The sequence below is a fragment of the Psammomys obesus genome, unplaced genomic scaffold, assembly GCF_907164565.1.
Source record: "Psammomys obesus unplaced genomic scaffold, mPsaObe1.curated_primary_1811, whole genome shotgun sequence".
Taxonomy (NCBI): Eukaryota; Metazoa; Chordata; class Mammalia; order Rodentia; family Muridae; genus Psammomys; species Psammomys obesus.
Genome location: NW_026585587.1, coordinates 4,777,679 through 4,794,792, shown reverse-complemented (window position 1 = coordinate 4,794,792; position 17,114 = coordinate 4,777,679). Strand labels below are relative to the sequence as shown.

General features: G+C 45.0%; 1 protein-coding gene across 2 annotated transcripts in view; it reads left to right on the top strand.

Annotated features, from left to right (window-relative positions):
- Positions 1–11,164: 11,164 nt before the first annotated feature.
- The window catches only part of Smyd3 (SET and MYND domain containing 3), a 522,086-nt gene continuing 516,136 nt past the window's right edge, over positions 11,165–17,114 (top strand). For both annotated transcript variants that reach the window (XM_055608843.1, XM_055608850.1), the window contains exon 1: positions 11,165–11,390. In XM_055608843.1, the coding sequence (XP_055464818.1) occupies positions 11,227–11,390 (164 nt within the window). In that variant the 5' untranslated portion in view covers positions 11,165–11,226. The remainder of the gene's footprint in view (positions 11,391–17,114) is intronic.

The window sequence follows — 17,114 nt, the reverse complement described above, 5'->3', positions numbered from 1 at the left end:
CAGCCTGGGTGGTAGAGGCACATGCCTTTAATTAACCTAGCACTCAGGAGATAGAGGCAGGCCGATCTCTGTAAGTTGGAGGCCAGTCTGGTTTTCAGGAGTTCCAGGACAGCCAAAGCTACACAGAGAAACTGTCTCGGAAAAAAAAATAAAAAGTTCCTGTTGAGATGTGGCTCAGTTTTCAAACAGTTGCCCCAAATGTATAAGGCCCTTGAAGAAAAATAAAAACAAACTAGATCATTTGGGACCTAAAGGTACTTTCGTAGCGACAGGTGGTGAGCAGCTCAGAAACTGGGGTGCCTTTTATGCCCTCTTTCTCCCACACACCAAACTTCAGATCCTGGACTTACTTTTGGCTATGGGCTTTATGGTGGTTTGTGAACTTGACACAATATAGAATGACTTGGGAAGAGAGTTTCAGTGAAGGCTTGTCTTTATTTGGTTGGCCTGTGGGTGGGACTGTCTTAATTTATGTGGGCAGACCCAAGGCACTGTGGGCAGCACCATTCCCTAGGCAAGAGGTTCTGAACCATGTAACAGTGGAGAGATCAGACTGAACGTGAGTGAGTGTGTATACATTCGTCTCTCTGCTCTTGACTGTGGATGTGATGTGAGCAGCTGTTTGAAGTTCCTGCCTTGAGTTCTCCAACATGATAGAACAACCTGGTGTTTCTAACTGAAACAAACACTTCTCATTTCAGTTGGGTTTTGTTGGTGTATTTTATCACAGCAACAAATGTTAGCTGTCTGGCTTAGAACTATGATATACCAAACAATTTAATGAAATCTGAAGACATTAAAGATTACTTAGAGCCAGGCATGGTAGCACACACCTTTAGTCCAAGCACTCAGAAAAGCAGAGGCAGGTGGATCGCTGTGAGTTCAAGGCCAGCCTAATCTGCAAAGTTCAGGACAGCCAAGACTACACAAAGAGACCCAGTCTCGAAAAACAGTAACAAATTTACTTAGAATCAAAAAATCTCTCTAGTCCTCAAAGCTTTTATTTTTCCTTCCAAGTCTCAACAATTTCCTTTAGGTAAGCCTGTGGGCAGCCTCAGAGACAAAATGGCTGAAGAACTGTCTTGTTTCCAACAGCTGCCCCTTTACCATGCCTTGCAACTTTGGAGTATTCGAAGACTAGAACCATGGTGTTAGATTAGCAGATGCAGCCTTCAGTAGTAAGTTGCTTTCCTGTTCTTTGGGGTTCTGCTATCTTTTATAAGAAATAAAAATGATGAGTTATTTAATCAGAGTCAAGTGGTAACTGATTTTACAATTTAACAATAATAATGGATACTTGTTAGACTTGTTTTATCATAGTGTTTCAAAGTAATTAAATCATAGAAGCAGTCAGAAAGACGTTAGGTCATTGTATTAGGCTTCTCTAGAGTGACAGGACTTACAGAATGAATCTATTTATAGAAAGGGAATTTATTAGATGACATGATGTGGTCCAGATAATCCAACAGTATCTGACTGTGAACAGAAAGTCTGAGAAACCAGTAGTTGTAGAATCCAGTATTGTTCAGTCTAGAAGACTGAATGTCTCAGCTGATCCTTGGTATACTCTGGAATCCTGAGAAAGTAGCTCTAATGCTCAACCTTCCTAACGCTGTGATCCTATAATACAGGTCCTCATGCTGTGGTGACCCCCAACCATAGTTATTTTCCTTGCTACTTCATAACTGTCATTTTACTACAGTTATGAATTGTAATGTATTTTGGGAGATGGAGATTTGCTATGGAAGTGAGAGCAAACAGGCATTACAATGGGCACATGGCTTCTTTCTTCCATGCCTTTATATAAGCTCTCAGTGGAAGGTGTGGTCCAAATTAGAGGTTTGTTTTCCTAGCTCAAAAGATCTGGATTAAAGGTGTGTCTTCCTACTTCAAATTACACAAAAATCCCCCACAGTTGTGCTGTTCGTTGGATTTTAGTTCATTCCAGATGTGGTCAAGTTGACAACCAAGAATAGCCATCATAGTCATTAAAGAATGTCTTAGATTTTAGTTGAAACATTCGAGCTGACTAGTTTGATGGTAGCTTGACACAGGTGAGAGTCATCAGAGAGGAAGCAAGCCAGTAAACAACACCCTTTCATGGCTTCTGCATCAGCTCCCACCTCCACGTTCTTGCCCTGCTTGAGTTCCTGCCCTGACACCCTTCAGTGATGAACGGTGGTGTGGAATCCATATAAACCCTTTCTTCCCCAGGTTGCTTCCTGGTGTTCATCACAGCAATAGTGACCCTAACTATGAGAACATTTCATCTCAGGTTGTTTGCTCTTGTAACAGGGTTTTTGGTGGTTTTGGTTTTGTTTGGCTGTGGAACCCAGGACCTTAGACATGCTAGGCAAGTATTCTGCCAAAAGACCTCTCACCAGCCCGACACTAAAGCAACACGCCTGGTGCGTTTGACATTGGTGTTTAACCAAAGCTTCCCAAGTTTGCCGCCATTCTATCCATGACAGTGAAGGACAGCTTTAGGCTGGGTTTTAAAATCTGTATCCGTTTATGATGCCTAAATACCTGTAAGTAAGTTTTACATCTTAGTAGCAGTTGGTCAAAATGGTTTTCTCTGCTTTTCCTTCTGCCATTGCTTTACCGTTGAGTGTGGTTGGAAATGCTGGGTGTTCTGCATTCTTTTGCCACTCACCTCCACTACATAGTCTGGCCAGTCTTCATAATGCTTCTCCCCAGCCATGTGCTTTAAGCCTTGATTCTTCTTCATATGTCTTCACTCTGTCTTCACCCATCAATTCAGTACAGGGAACAATCTACAATAGCTGTATATTTGATTTTGAGGGACTGAATTGATTGAGCATGCAGTAAGCAAAAGAGCAAGTAGCAGAGAGTAAAACATCATCACATTGGACACATGGCTTACCCTGATTGGGAGAGGAAGCAAATCACACCACATCAGGCACTTATGACATCTATCCTAAATGACTATGGGAGCCCTGCTGGAGCCGTTGTATTGGAGTTTTGGTGGTTAAGAGAGTTCAGGCAGAGGGTTCTCTACATGGAAAAGCTTTCTGTTCGCTGGTTCTCATGGCTGGCATTTTTATTTTTTTTATTTTAATTTTTATTAATTACACTTTATTCACCTAGCATTTTTATATCATGCTAAACAAGTTATCTCTTCTGGAAGTGCTTTGTCCTCTGGCTGTTCTCAAGAGTACAGAGTTTTTAGTATCCTTGGATGCTTTCCCTTCTCCATTATACTTGTTACAGAGTCAGGGGCCCAGCCTGACCCAGGACAGGGAGTCTTGAGGACATAAGATAAACATATGGGGTCAGGGATGTGGTGACTCTTTATTCCCAACCACTTTCACTTTTGATTCTTGTTGGTTTGTTTTTTAGTCAGAGCTCACTATGGTAGTCCTGGCTGGCCTAGAACCGAGCTGACCTCAAACTCACAGAGACCCATCTGCCTTGCCCTTTTAAACGCTGCAGTTAAAGGGGTATACCACCAAGCCCAACCCAGAGTTCATGACAACTTACCTACATATTTACATTACCTTATCTCTGCTATATTAACGTTTATAGTATCTCTTTAATCTGTTTTATTTTTCTATAGATTCTTTTCTTAACTCAGTTCCTGATCAACATCAGGCTTGCCTGAGGTTTCTTAACTCAGCTATACCTTGTGATTTTAACCTATGACTGACATCACTACCCACTGGAACACTATGGCTTTCTGAATCTTAGCACTGATATTGATCAAGAATTGATTATTGAGTACTTGAAAGGCATGGTGGCACACTTCACTAATCCAGCAGAAGGATCTCTCTGAGTTCCAGGCCCGTGTGCTCTACACATCAAGTCTACACAGCAACCAGCAATCCTTTCTTTCTTTTAAGATTCATTATACCATCAGAGAGATGCAAATCAAAACGACCCTGAGGTTTCACCTGACACCCACCAGAATGGCTAAGATTAAAAAACTCAAGTGACAACACATGCTGGAGAGGTTATGGAGAAAGGGGAACCCTCCTCCATTGCTGGTGGGACATTTGCTCAACCACGTTTGTAGCAGCTTTATTCGTAACAGCCAGAACCTGGAAACAACACAGATGTCCCTCAGTTGAGGAATGGATACAGAAATTGTGGTACTTTTACACAATGGAATAATACTCAGCAATTAAAAACGAGGAAATCATGAAATTTGCAGGCAAATGGTGGGACCTAGAAACGATCATCCTGAGTGAGGCATCCCAGAAGCAGAAAGACACACATGGTATATTCTCACTTATATAGACCTATAAGATAGGATAAACATACTGAAATCTATACACCTAAAGAAGATAGATAAACAAGAAAGAGGACCCAGGGTAAGATGATCAATCCTCACTTAGAAAGACAAATGGGATGGACATTGGATGTAGGAGCAAACAAGTAACAGGACAGGAGTGTACCGCAGAGGGCCTCTGAAAGACTCTACCTAGCAGTGTATCAAAGCAGATATTAAGACTCATAACCAAACCTTCATCAGAATGCAGGGAATCATAAAAAAAGGGGGTCCTCCCTATCAGTGGACTTGGAAAGGGGCAGGGAGGAGATGAGGGAGGGAGGGTGGGGTTGGGAGGGAAAGAGGGAGCAGGATACAGCAAGTTAAACTGTAACTAATATTAAAAAAATTTTAAAAATTGAAAAAAAGATTTATTATATATACAATATTCTGTCTGCATGTACGCGTGCAGGCCAGAAGAGGGCACCAGATCTCATTATAGATGGTTGTGAGCCACCATGTGGTTGCTGGGAATTGAACTCAGGACCTCTGGAAGAGCAGCCAGTGCTCTTAACCTCTGAACCATCTCTCAAGCCTGTAACCAGGAATTCTTGACAAACACCAATTTTAAACATTGGTTAATCTTATTCTACCCTCATATCATGACCATGGCAACTCTTAAAAGAGAAAACATTTAATTGGGGTTTGCTTGTAGTTTTAGAGATTTAGTTATTCTCATCATTGGTGGCAAGTATGGCAGCACAAAGGCAGACACGGTGCTGGAGGGGTAGCTGATAGGTTTTTTTTTTTTTTGGAACCACAGACAGCAGACAGAGAAAGCTACTGGGCCTGACTTAGGCTTTTGAAACCTCAAAGCCTCCCCTAAACCCCCAGTGATACACTTTCTGCAACATGGCCATGCCTCCTAATCCTTCTCAAGTAATGCCATTTCCTGATGTCAAAGCATTCAATAATGAGCTTTGGGGGCCATTCTCGTTTAAACCACCACATACCATCAATCCTTTTAAGATTTTATTTTTTATCTGTGTATATGTCTGTGTAAGGATATGCCATATGTGTGCAGGTTCCCTGGGAGGCCAGCAGTTGCCTAGCATGGCTGCTGGGAAATGAACTCAAGTCCACTAGGAGAGCACCAAGAGTTGAACACTGTGCTATCTCTCCATCTGTCTTAGGGTTTTATTGCTGTGAAAAGACACCATGTCCATGGCAACTCTTATAAACGGAAAACATTTCATTGGGGCTGGCTTACAGTTTCAGAGGTTTAGTCCATGATCATCATGGCAGGAAGCGTGGCAGTGTGCTGGCAGACATGGTGCTGGAGAAGGAACTGGCGTTCTATACCTCAGTCTGAAGGCAGCAGCAGGAGACTGTGTCGCTGTGAGTGGTTTGAGCATATGTAACTTCAAAGCCCGCCTCCACAATGACACACTTCCTCCAACAAGACCACACCCACTAGTAGTGGCACTCCCTATGGATCAAGCGGTCAAGCACATGACCCTGTGTGTGGGGGGGTGGCCACACTTATTCAAACCACACACCATCCCTTCATTAATTATTTTTGTTTTATTTCTGTGGCTTGTGTGTTTGTCTGGTTGGCTGGTTGGTTGGTTGATTGGTTGGTTGGTTTTTCAAGACAGGGTTTCTCTGTGTAGCTCTGACTCACAGAGATCCTCTTGCCTCTGCCTCCCGAGTGCTGGGATTAAAGGAGTGTGCCGCCACTGTCTAGTTCAAAAGCAAAATGTTTTACCTAGGAAACTTAAATAGCTGCCAACACAATTTGCTTCTGGACAGGATCAAGGTGCTGAAAGGCCGGTAAGAGAACTAAACATTGCATCATTCCAGGGGGAGACTTTGTTTGCATTTAATAATACTTTTATTAGTTTGAGGAATACCAATAATTTTGCACTAAGAAAATAAATTATGTATCCAGGAACATCGGCTAATGCCTGTAGTCACAACAAGGTCAGTGTCTTCGTAGGGGTTTCCATTGCTGTGATGAAACACCATAACCAAAAGCAAGGAAGGGTTTGTTTGTCTTACACTTCCATATCATAGTCCACCCTTGAAGGAAGCCAGGACAGGACAGGAACTCCAACAGGGCCAGGACCTGGATGCAGCTGCTGCAGAGGCCACAGAGGGGTGCTGCTTACAGGTCTGCTGATCGTGGCTCGCTCAGCCTGCCTTCTTATAGAACACAGGACCCCCTGTCCAGGGATGGCACCACCCATCATGGGCTTGGCCCTCCCCAAACGCTAAGAAAGTGTTCTACACCGCTGGGCAGAGTGGCAGATGCCTTTACTCCCAGAGTACAAAGGTTCAATCTTGGCATCCACATAGTGGCTGTGTGACTCCAGTCCATTGCTCTCTTCTGACCTCAGAAGGCACTGCACACACACGGCGCATGCCCACACACGCGCGCGCGCGCGCGCACACACACACACACACACACACACACACACACACACACACACGGCAAAATGCCCCCTAATAAAAATAATAAAAGTAAATTAAATTTAAAAAAAAAGAGAGCAGTTACTGAAATCCACTATTAAGGTAATGCCTTTGATTGATGAACAGACCTTATAATTATGAGAAAATTAAGATTTTTGAGTTCCACGCACAGTAAATATATATTCCATCACTGTAAGAAAAAAAATCTAGCTTCCTGGTAAGGCATATCAAAGTGTTTTGAAGTAATTCGTGATTCACTAATTCTTGGTTAAGTGTTCACTCTGTTTATTATTCATATTGCTGCCTGAGTCTGTATTAAACATTTATAGCCACTATTTAATTTGCCTCTTGCTAATAAAATATTGTGTTAAACTTGTAATTAGGGTTTATGGGGAACTGAGGCTTATCATCCCATGTGCTAGTGATTTCCTTAGAATATTAAAAGCAAGGGAGTGAGGATGATGGAAAAGGGACAAGAAAACATTCATTTTGTGTCTTTTTATTTACCTATTTTTTTTGTGTGCCATATATGTATGTTCATGCACACACAAGTATGTGTGCTTGAGTGTGTGTTTGTGTGTAGGCTAGAGTCACTCCCCACCTTATTTTGGGGGGATGGGGCTTTATCTACCTCTGCCTCCCCAGCACTGAGGTTATAGGCCTGTGTAACTATGCCTGGCTCTTTTTAGTTGGGTACTGAAGATTTGAACTCAAGTCCTCATTCTTGCTTCGTGGGCAATTTATCACCTGAGTCATCTCCCCAGCTCACAAATATTTAATACATTTGGGCCAACAAGATGGTAAAGGGGGCTTGCCTTACAAATCTAACAACCCAAGTTTGATCCCAGGATTCCACAGTGGAAGGAAACGATTGACTCTTGAAAGTTGTCCTTTCACCCGAACAAACGCACGCGTATCACGCATATGTATACAAAATAATAGAGAAAACTTAACGTAGAATTAAAAATTCACTTTAAAAACTGTATTTACATGTCTGTTTGACGTGTGTGGTAGGTGGGCCTGCATGTGTGCATGTACTTGATGTCAGGGGACAAGTTTCAGGAGTAGATTCCACTCCGTCCTTCTGGTATGGGGGTCTCTGGAATTGATCGAAGATCATCGTTTTGGGGATAAGTGCCTTGACCCTCTGAGCCATGTCGCTAGTCAAATGTGTAGTGTTCCAGTGCATTAGGGACATCACGTTGTACTTCCAATAACACTGTGTGTTTCCCTAACGTTCATTGTTTTCCAATGGAAGCCCTATCCCCATTTGCTGATTTCCTGACCTTCCCTCCCTCCATTCCAGCCCCCACCCCACGTGCTAGTGGACTAGGTCTCCACACATTTGTCTTGCTCTGGTTCTCCGTTCTTGTCCTTGTGCATCTGTGTCTCAGCTTGCAACACGTCCTCGAGGTTTATCTTTAACGTCACGTATGTTAGAATCTCATCACTTCACATTTTTATTACACTTATTTATTTAAGTTTGTGAGGGAGAGACTGTGTGTGGAGGCCACAGGACAAGCTTGTGCGTGTCAGTTCTCTATTTCTTCTACGTGGGTCTCGGGGGTGGAACTAAGGTGTTCAGAATTGGCTGCAAGCACCTTACTGCTGAGTTACCTTGTCAGCCCAGAATTTCATTCCTTTTAAAGGCAGAATAATATTCTTGCATGTCCATGCACCATATTTTCTCTATATATATATACTATTTGGTGTAAGGGGACTATTGGTAAGTGGAAGGGTGCATGGGCTGGAGTTGTCACTCAGCTAGAGCAATGGTACCCAGCAATGTACAAGTCCATGAGCGCGATCCTCAGCATAAAAAGGCTGCAAAACAGTGAATGCGGGCTCAAGTATAAAGGTGAATGCTTAGAAAAATAAGAGAAATCGCAGCAAACATTCAAAATATAGGTGGGATAAGCCATGTTACATGTCTGGGGTACTTGGTCGGGTCTTGCTCTCACAGCCATATTATTGCTGTCTCATGAAGAGAGCCTCTCTCATTTCTAGGGCAGACATGTAGATAAATTTAAAGGGGAGATGATGGTTTTTTCTCCTTTCAACCCTGTATGAAAAAAGTTGGCCAGGTGGTGGTGGTGCAAACCTTAAATCCCAGCACTCAGGAGGCAGAGGCAGGAGGATCACTATCCTGAAACAATGATTGTACTTGCCCCCAGGGACCAACAACCCTAACCAGCAGCAAGTAGGTAAAGAGAACTACGCCTCCTCTCCTCACTAACGTTCATTCTCTCCTATCTGGTGTTGGGGTGTTGGAAAGAATAAGGGGTGGAGAAGGGAGCTAGAGATATAAGAAACCCCAATATTATAAAATAGATAAAAACTATGACAACAGCGCTCTGTGTTTTAAGGCCAGCTTGATCTACAGAGAGAGTTCCAGGACAGCCAGGGTTACACTGGAAACCCTGTCTTGGAAAACAAAACATAACAACAACAAAAAGAAAGAAAGAAGGCAGGAAAGAAAGAATGAAAGAAAGAAAATTTACACAGTAACCTAGTGAACTCTTCATAACAAACGAAGCCCAGGACACACAAAGTTCTGGTTCTGTCCCCAGCACCACACACAACAAGATGAAGCATTCCAGATTACATACCAGATCACAAAACAGTGGATAAACACCTAAGTGAAAAAGTGAGGGACCAGTGAGATGGTCCTGGTGTGGAAGTCTTGCTAGGCAAGGCCCATGAAGTGAAGAGAACCTGTGCACAGCATTGTCTTCAAACCTCAGCACCTCACCTTGGTTTGCATTCACTCACACTCATTGACACACATGAGCACACACACTAACTCAAAATAAACTTAAAGTCTGCTTTTTAAAAACCATATTGCCAGGCTGGAGAGATAGCTCAGAGGTTAAGAGCACTGTCTGCTCTTCCAAAGGTCCTGAGTTTCAATTCCCAGCAACCACATGGCGGCACCTAACCATCTATAATGAGATCTGTTACATTCTTCTGGCCTTCGGGCATACGTGCAGACAGAACACTGTATACATAATAAATAAATAAATCTTAAAAAAAAAAAAAGTATTGCTGGGTGTGGTGGCACATGCCTTTGATCCAAGCTGAGCCAAGGGCAGAGGCAGAGGTGCATAGGCAGAGGGAGGGGCAGGAGCATGGGGCAGAGGTGCTGAAGTAGTAGAGGTGCAGAGGCTGAGACACCCTTAGGTGTATTCCAAGTGATCCAGGGTTACATAGATTTCCAGGTCAACCAGGGTGACACAGTGAGATATGGTTGAAAACAAGCCAACAAAGTATTAGGATTGAAGTAAAAAATTACTAATAGAAAAAAATTTTTGAACAGGATCTCTCTGTTACTAAGGCTAGTGTTTAACATGTGGGTTTGCAGAATTGCCAGGAAGCCTGCAGAAGCGTGCATAAGATCCTTTGGTGAGCAGGTGTGATAATGCACACTTTTAATCTCAGAGAAAGAGGTGGATTTTTGTGAGTTCAAGGCCAGCCTGGTCACAGAGTTCCAGAACATTCAGAAATACTTTATAGGGAGATCTGTGTGGTGTAGCTAACAGCTTAATTCAAGGCTCAGAACTGGTGGAACATGCTGACACTTCTGGCCACACCTTGTGCCTGCACCCTTGCTTGTAAATTGTATACCCATATTCCAAGTATTTAGGCGGCAGAGAATAAAGGTTTCTCAGTTCAAGACATGACTGTAACATATTTTCAAATGGTTCAATAAACATAACTTTGAAATGGTTTGTCAAAAATACAGGCAAACTGCTCGATGAAAACTGTTTCATCGAGCCAGGCAGAGGCCCAGTGGTGCACGCCTGTAATCTCAGCACCTGGGAGGCAGAGGCAGGTGGATCTCTGTGAGTTCAAGTCCAGGCTGGTCTACAAAACAGGTCCAAGTCAGCCAAGGGATATACAGAGAAACCCTGTCTCTGGAAAAAAAAAAAAAAAACAACATAAAAAAAAGAATTGTTCCATTTAGATAGTGAATATGCAGATATCCATCCATCCATCATTTATCTGTGTTTTTTTAAGACAGGGCTTCTCTGTGTAGCCTTGACTGTCCTGGAGCTGACTCCGCAGATCCGCCTGCCTCTGCCTCCTGAGCTCTGGGATTAAAGGCTTGCGCCACCACTGCCCGACTCTATCAAATTTTCACTGGCCATTAAAATTAGCATAAAAAGCTGGGCGCGGTGGAGCGCACCTTGAATTCCAGGAGTGAGGAGGCTGAGGCAGGCAGATCCCTGTGAGTTCGAGGTCTAAACAGAGGTGATTCCTGGTCTAGATAGAGAGTTCCAGACCAGTCTATATTACACACAGGGAGACTCCGTCTCAAAAAATAAATCGCACAATAAAATGCGGGAGGAAAGACACCACCCTAGTCCGGGCTGTGGTAGGCCCTCCCGCGCATGCTCAGGGGACCTGCGCGCTCGTCCCCGCCCCCTGGTGTACGCAAGCGCAGGACGCAGGCGCGCAGTCAGAAAACACGAGACTCAAGCCGAGGTACGCGGCGCGGGTCTGAGGTGTGGACCCGAGGAAGGATGGAGTCGCTGAAGGTGGAAAAGTTCGCGACCGCCGACCGGGGAAACGGGTTGCGCGCCGTGGCCCCCCTGCGCCCCGGGGAGCTTCTCTTCCGCTGCGACCCCTTGGCGTACACCGTGAGCAAGGGGAGTCGCGGGGTCGTCTGCGATCGCTGCCTCCTGGGGTACGTCCGGAGCCTGGGCTCGGGGCGCGGGGCGCTGCGGGGGGCGCCGGGCCTCGCGGGGTGCCCGCCGCACCCCAGGCTGCGGTGCAGAGGAAGGGGAGGCGTTGGGCAGTAGGTAATTTTGTTGGGGAACAAAACATCGTTACCCCGTGCGAGAAGCTCCGTCGCCTCCTCGGTGTGGAAGTCAGGAGTGGCAGGTTGCGTGCGTGAGTGTGTGTGTGTGCGCGCGTGTGTGCGTGTGTGGAGGAGCAGGGGGTGTGTACGCCAGGCTCAGAGCCGAGGGCCCACCCGGCCCGTCTTGAGAGAGGCGGGAGAAGCCCGGTGTTTGTGCCGTCCCTTGCTGGTCGTGATTCTGTGTGGCGTGGGCACCGGGAGAGGAACCAGGTGTCGTGAAGGAGCCGATCAGGTGAAGATTACGGTGCAACAAAAGAGACTAACACAGATGCAGACAGTGCGCAGGTTACGGAGGGGTCACGGCGTGCCTCGCCTGCTGGTGGCTGCGCGGACGAATTAAGTCACCACCTCCGCGTAGATGCAACAGTTCATTTGACGCTGTTTGGGAAGTCGGGAAGCACAGTGTCAGTGTACGCTGCCCCACCGTTTCCAGAGTCGTGTAACGGACGTGTGTAGTCGTAGGATTTGTATTCTCTCAACACATCCGGTTCCCACCGTGCACTGGGGAGCAGGGCTCCGTTTAGGTAGGTGATTTGTACCTGACGACTCTGCCAGACCCGTCTGTCTGTGGTTGGGGTGGGAAGAGGTGGGGGTAGTCCACCGTTACCATTCTTTCCTCTCATGCCCTCATCACCGAGACGGGGCTTCTCTGTGCATCCCTGGCTGCCGTGGAACTGGTTCCGTAGACCAGGCTGGCCTCGAACTCAGGGATCCACATACATGCCTCCGCCTCCTGAGTGCTGGGATTAAATAAAGTCTTGCACGGCTTCCACAGTATTCTTGTTTGGTTTATAACTGAGGACTTTGGTTTGCATTTTAAAGTTAGCGAGTCGTTATCTTAGCTGTTATTTTCCGAAGTAATAGCAGTGACATGCAGGCGTGCACATGATTTATTGAGAGAGCGGCTTGAAGTTTGTGTAGTTAAAGCAGTTCATTCCCTTCCAGACTTGGCCCCAAATGTCTTGCATCCCTTCTCACAGATCATTAGAGAAAGCAGGACTCTTCATTCCGTCTCTCTATAAAATCTCAACAGAAAACTCATACTTTTGAGTGTGTTCAGGATCTGAACTTAGATCTTCATGCTTTATAGTAACACCCTATCAGCCTTCTCCCTAGTTCTTTGAGGTGTGCCTCGCTCTGTAGCAGAGGGCTTACTGCTCCGGTTCTCTAACCTGAAGTGGTAAGGGTGATTGTAGGCTTCCTTGCAGACACAGTTTGACTGCTGTGTTGCTCACTGGGCAGAAGGGAAACATTTGAGCACAATGACAGGTTAGTCATGGAATTATCAGAGATTGTCTTTTGAATACAGGTGCTCTGGAAGGGCAGCCGGTACTCTTAACTATTGAGCCATCTCTCCAGCCTGAGATATGTTTTTTTGGGGGTGGAGGATGGTGGTCAAGACAGGGTTTCTCTGTGTAGCCTGACTGGCTTGGATTTGCTCTGTAGATCAGACTGGCCCGGAACTCACAGCAATCCGCCTGCCTCTGCCTCCCTGAGCACTGGGATTAAAGGTGTATGCCACCGCGCTTTTATAGTTTTTTGATTTTTTTTCTGTATGAAATGCTGGATCTCTACACACATTAATTGTTTTCAGAGCTGATTTTGAGTCGTAAGCTACAAGGGATTGCCCGTTTTTCAGAATAAAGTGCACAAGCCTTTCTTTCATGGTAGCGATGCCTCTTGATGTACTATATCATTACTTTTAACATTTTTCTTTCAAGCACCAGGGTGACTCAAGGACAAAAGGAATTTCTTGGAAGGCTTTTGGGGAGTTCTCAGCACTGCTTTAAGGCTGGGAGAAACCCGGACCTGAAGATTGACAGGAACCAAGTCAGAACTGTTGTGCAGTGGTTGGGCTGTAGTCCGGCAGTGTCCCTCAGTTGCACATTTCACCAGCACCGGGGGCACGGGAACCTGCTGCTGCTCTTTGGGAAACTAACTGTTGCGGGAGACTTGTTCTCTTTCATGAATTAGCTGAGCTCAGGCCACTGCTTGTACCTTAACTGACTTAGAAAAGTCAGTTTTTGAGAAGGTTTTGTTCTTCTTGGCTAAAAGTAGGAGGGCAGCCTGACATGAATCCAAACGTGCATCCTTCATTCTGGTTAATAGATACTTTGCTTCTTCATTCTTTACGCAGAACAGTTGCTTTATGCCTACTTTGGGTTGCCAGTGCTATCTGTAAAGCAGAATTCGCTTGCGTTATAGCAGGCTCTTCAGGAACACACTCATTTCTGTGGTCGGAGGGTTCTCAGCTGCCTGCTTGGGAATCATTGCGGCCTGAAGATCTCGTTAGGGAAACGCTGGTACGTCCTTAATGAGGTTTGCTTTCACTACTGAGTATCACTTTTCACAGGATAAGTTTTCATGTTCTTTTCCTGGCATGTGATATTTGTTTATTTATTTTTTTATCCACTGTCACTTGTAGCAAGAAGAAGCTGCTGCATTGTTGAGTTTTTGTGGTCCTCATGCTGAGCACACATAGCTCTCATTTTGTAATGAGAGTCTGGAAGGATTATTTTGTAAACTGTTCTTGTTTGTTTGTTTTTTTGGGGGCAGAGTCTCTATAGCACTGGTTGTCTTGGAAATCACTATGAAGACCAGGCTGGCCTTGAACTCACAGAGATGGACTGTCTGCTGCAGTTAAAGGTTTGTGTCACCGTGCTCAGCATACAGTTAGCTTGCCTTAGTTTGTCTGTCTGTCTGTCTTTCTTCATTCGTTCTTTTTTGAGACAGGGTCTATTTGCTCTGGCTATCCTGGAACTCACTATGTAGGTTGGGCTGGCCTCAAACTCAGCGAGATCTTTCTGTGTCTGCCCCCCAAACTGTTGGGATTAAAGGCGTGCGCCACCACAGCCTTTCTGTCTTACATTGGAATTATTACAGGATAACTTAATAGAACATGGACTTCATAACATTTGGGAGGAGATGAAAATAGAACAAGAGAACAGATATTATAATTACTTCATAAGTGTTTAGAAATGATTGTAATAAGGTTCTACTTGCTTTGCTTTACATTTGATTAGTGCTTTGATTAGCACACATTTAAGTATTTATTTGTCATTTGTCTGTTTATTTGTAGCTAAAGATGAATGACCTTGAACTTCTGATCTTGCTTCTAACTCCCAAGTGCTGGAATTATAGGCACGTACTAGCATGTCTGGCTTCTTTTTTTCTTTTCTTTCTTTTTTTTTTTTTTTTTTTCATTTTCTTAATGGAGAAACTTGAATTTGCTTTCTGGTGTCTCTTGTTCTCCTTAAGGAATGACTTCTGTTTTTTCATGTAGAGAGTGGTAAAGACAATGGAGAGGCCACAGATATAGCTCTGAGGTAGAGTGATTGCCTAGCAACTTGAAAAGAAAAAGATGAAATTGTGACTTGCAATCATGTGTATTGTTTTTCTCTGCTATTGTACTCATTTTTAGTTTGCTGCTAATACAAAAGATAGATTGTAAAATGAGTGTTGCTTACTTTCAGCTTATTTTGGTTAAATGCAGCTTGTGAAATTTCACTTTGGGGTCTGGAGAAATAATGACTTGAAGTTTAAGAGCACTTCCTGCTCATTCAGAGGACCCAGGTTTGATCCCCAGCATCTATGTCATGCGCCTCACAACCACTTGTAATTCCATCTCCAGGGGATTCGATTCTTTCTCCTGTTCTGTGCAGGTATCTGTTGACACATGCATATATACACATAGATACACGTGAATGAAAATTTAAAAATCTTCAGATTGCTTCACTATAATCATTTTGTTTTTATATATATTTTTAAGATTTATTTTTTATTCCAGAGGAGGGTACCAGATCTCATTATAGATGGTTGTGATCCACCATGTGGTTGCTGGGAATTGAACTCAGGACCTCTGGAAGAGCAGCAAGTGCTCTTAACCGCTGGTCCATCTCTCCAGCCCTTTGTAGGTCTTTTAACAATGGTACTGTCTAACCTCCCCCCCCCCCCCCCCCACACACACACACACAGGGTTTCTCTGTGTAGCTTTGGCTGTGCTGGACTTGCTTTGTAGACCAGCCTGGCCTGAAACTCATAGAGATCCATCTGCCTCTGCCTCTCTGAGTGCTGGGATTAAAGGCGTGTGCCACCATGTACCACAAGTAAGATAGTCTGACCTTTCTACTTTAGCTTACAAGGTACAGAGCAGATGGTAATTGTTGTAAAAGGACGGTATTTTGGGGTAGTTCAGAAAGGACCTGCAGTATACCGTCTGTGGACAAACTCTTACCAGTAGTTCCTTCTGTAGGTCAGAGAGCATTTCATGTGTCACTAAGGGTCTGGGCTTTGTGCCTCTCAGGAGGGAAGAAGATGGCTTGGAAGTGGGAAGGCCTTCCTTCGGCCTGTGTGGATTGGGGAAAGACGTGAGCAAATGTCTGGGGAACGCAACATGGGAGTTGCATGCTCTGCGTGGTGGTGTCTGGCCAACCGTCTGCGGTTCTGGGAGGGTTAGATGGACTGAGGGACAGGTGATATTAGTATAGCTTGGGTCTTTGTCTCTATTCCTTTTTCTCTTTGTTTGGGATCTCTTCTTCTTTCTGTAGTGCTGGGGATAGAACCCGGGGCTTTGCACATGCCAGGCGAGGATTCTACTGCCAAGCTGCACCCCCAGCCCTGCGATTTAGAATCATGGGAAGAGATAACTGTGTTGGCTGTAGCCCACCGATGACAGAAGGAAGTGGCTGCATAGGAAGCGAAATGCTGTCCGTGAGGTGGAGGGAGGAGGTCAGCGACTGAGTGAAGAGTGGGTGTCATGACAAAGGACAGTGTAGGACTGCGGACACCAGGGATGGGAGCAGAAGGCTGCGAAGGCCCCAGTCCGGCTATGGGACTATCCTTGCGGCAGAGAACAATGACGATACAGAGTCACCAGTGTCTGAGGCATTGCCATATGACATCCAGGGTATCTCAGAAGACCCTGGAGAAAAACCTACTTCAGAGCAGCCACTCCAACCAGTCTGGTAAGGAGTTAGGCTAAAAATCTGAATGTTAACTGGAAACAGTTCAAGGCCAGCCTGGTGTCTGTAGGACATTCCAATCCAGTCAGTGCTACATAGTGAAGCCCACACACACCTTTAAAAGTTTAAAAAAGGAGGTGTGAGACAGCCAGGAAGTGGTTGCTAAGTGACGCAGACTTAGGGGTTTCGGGATAGTTTTCTAGGAAAGAAAAAAATGTGAGCTTGATGCAAAGTGTTCTGGGGCCTCTTAAAGCTTGTTTTCCTTAACCTCCGAACACTTAGAATCATGCTTTCTGTCCTTTGGCAGTAGCCAGCATTGGACCGACCCAGGGATGTTGCGGGGGTGATCGTGGGGAAAGGGAAGAACTCGAGCTTGTCCGTAACCGCAGGTATGATGGTAGATCGTAACCTCTGCGGCAGGGAATGAGGTTAGAGGGAAGTGATGGTTGCAGAATGACATGATGAAAGGTCGCTTTAGTTCTTGAGGACAGGGGCTCCTATGGTCCAGATGGACCTGAACCAACTATGTAGCTGTTTGAATCTCTGCTCTTCCTGCCTCTGTCTCCCGAGTGCTGGGATTATAGGCATG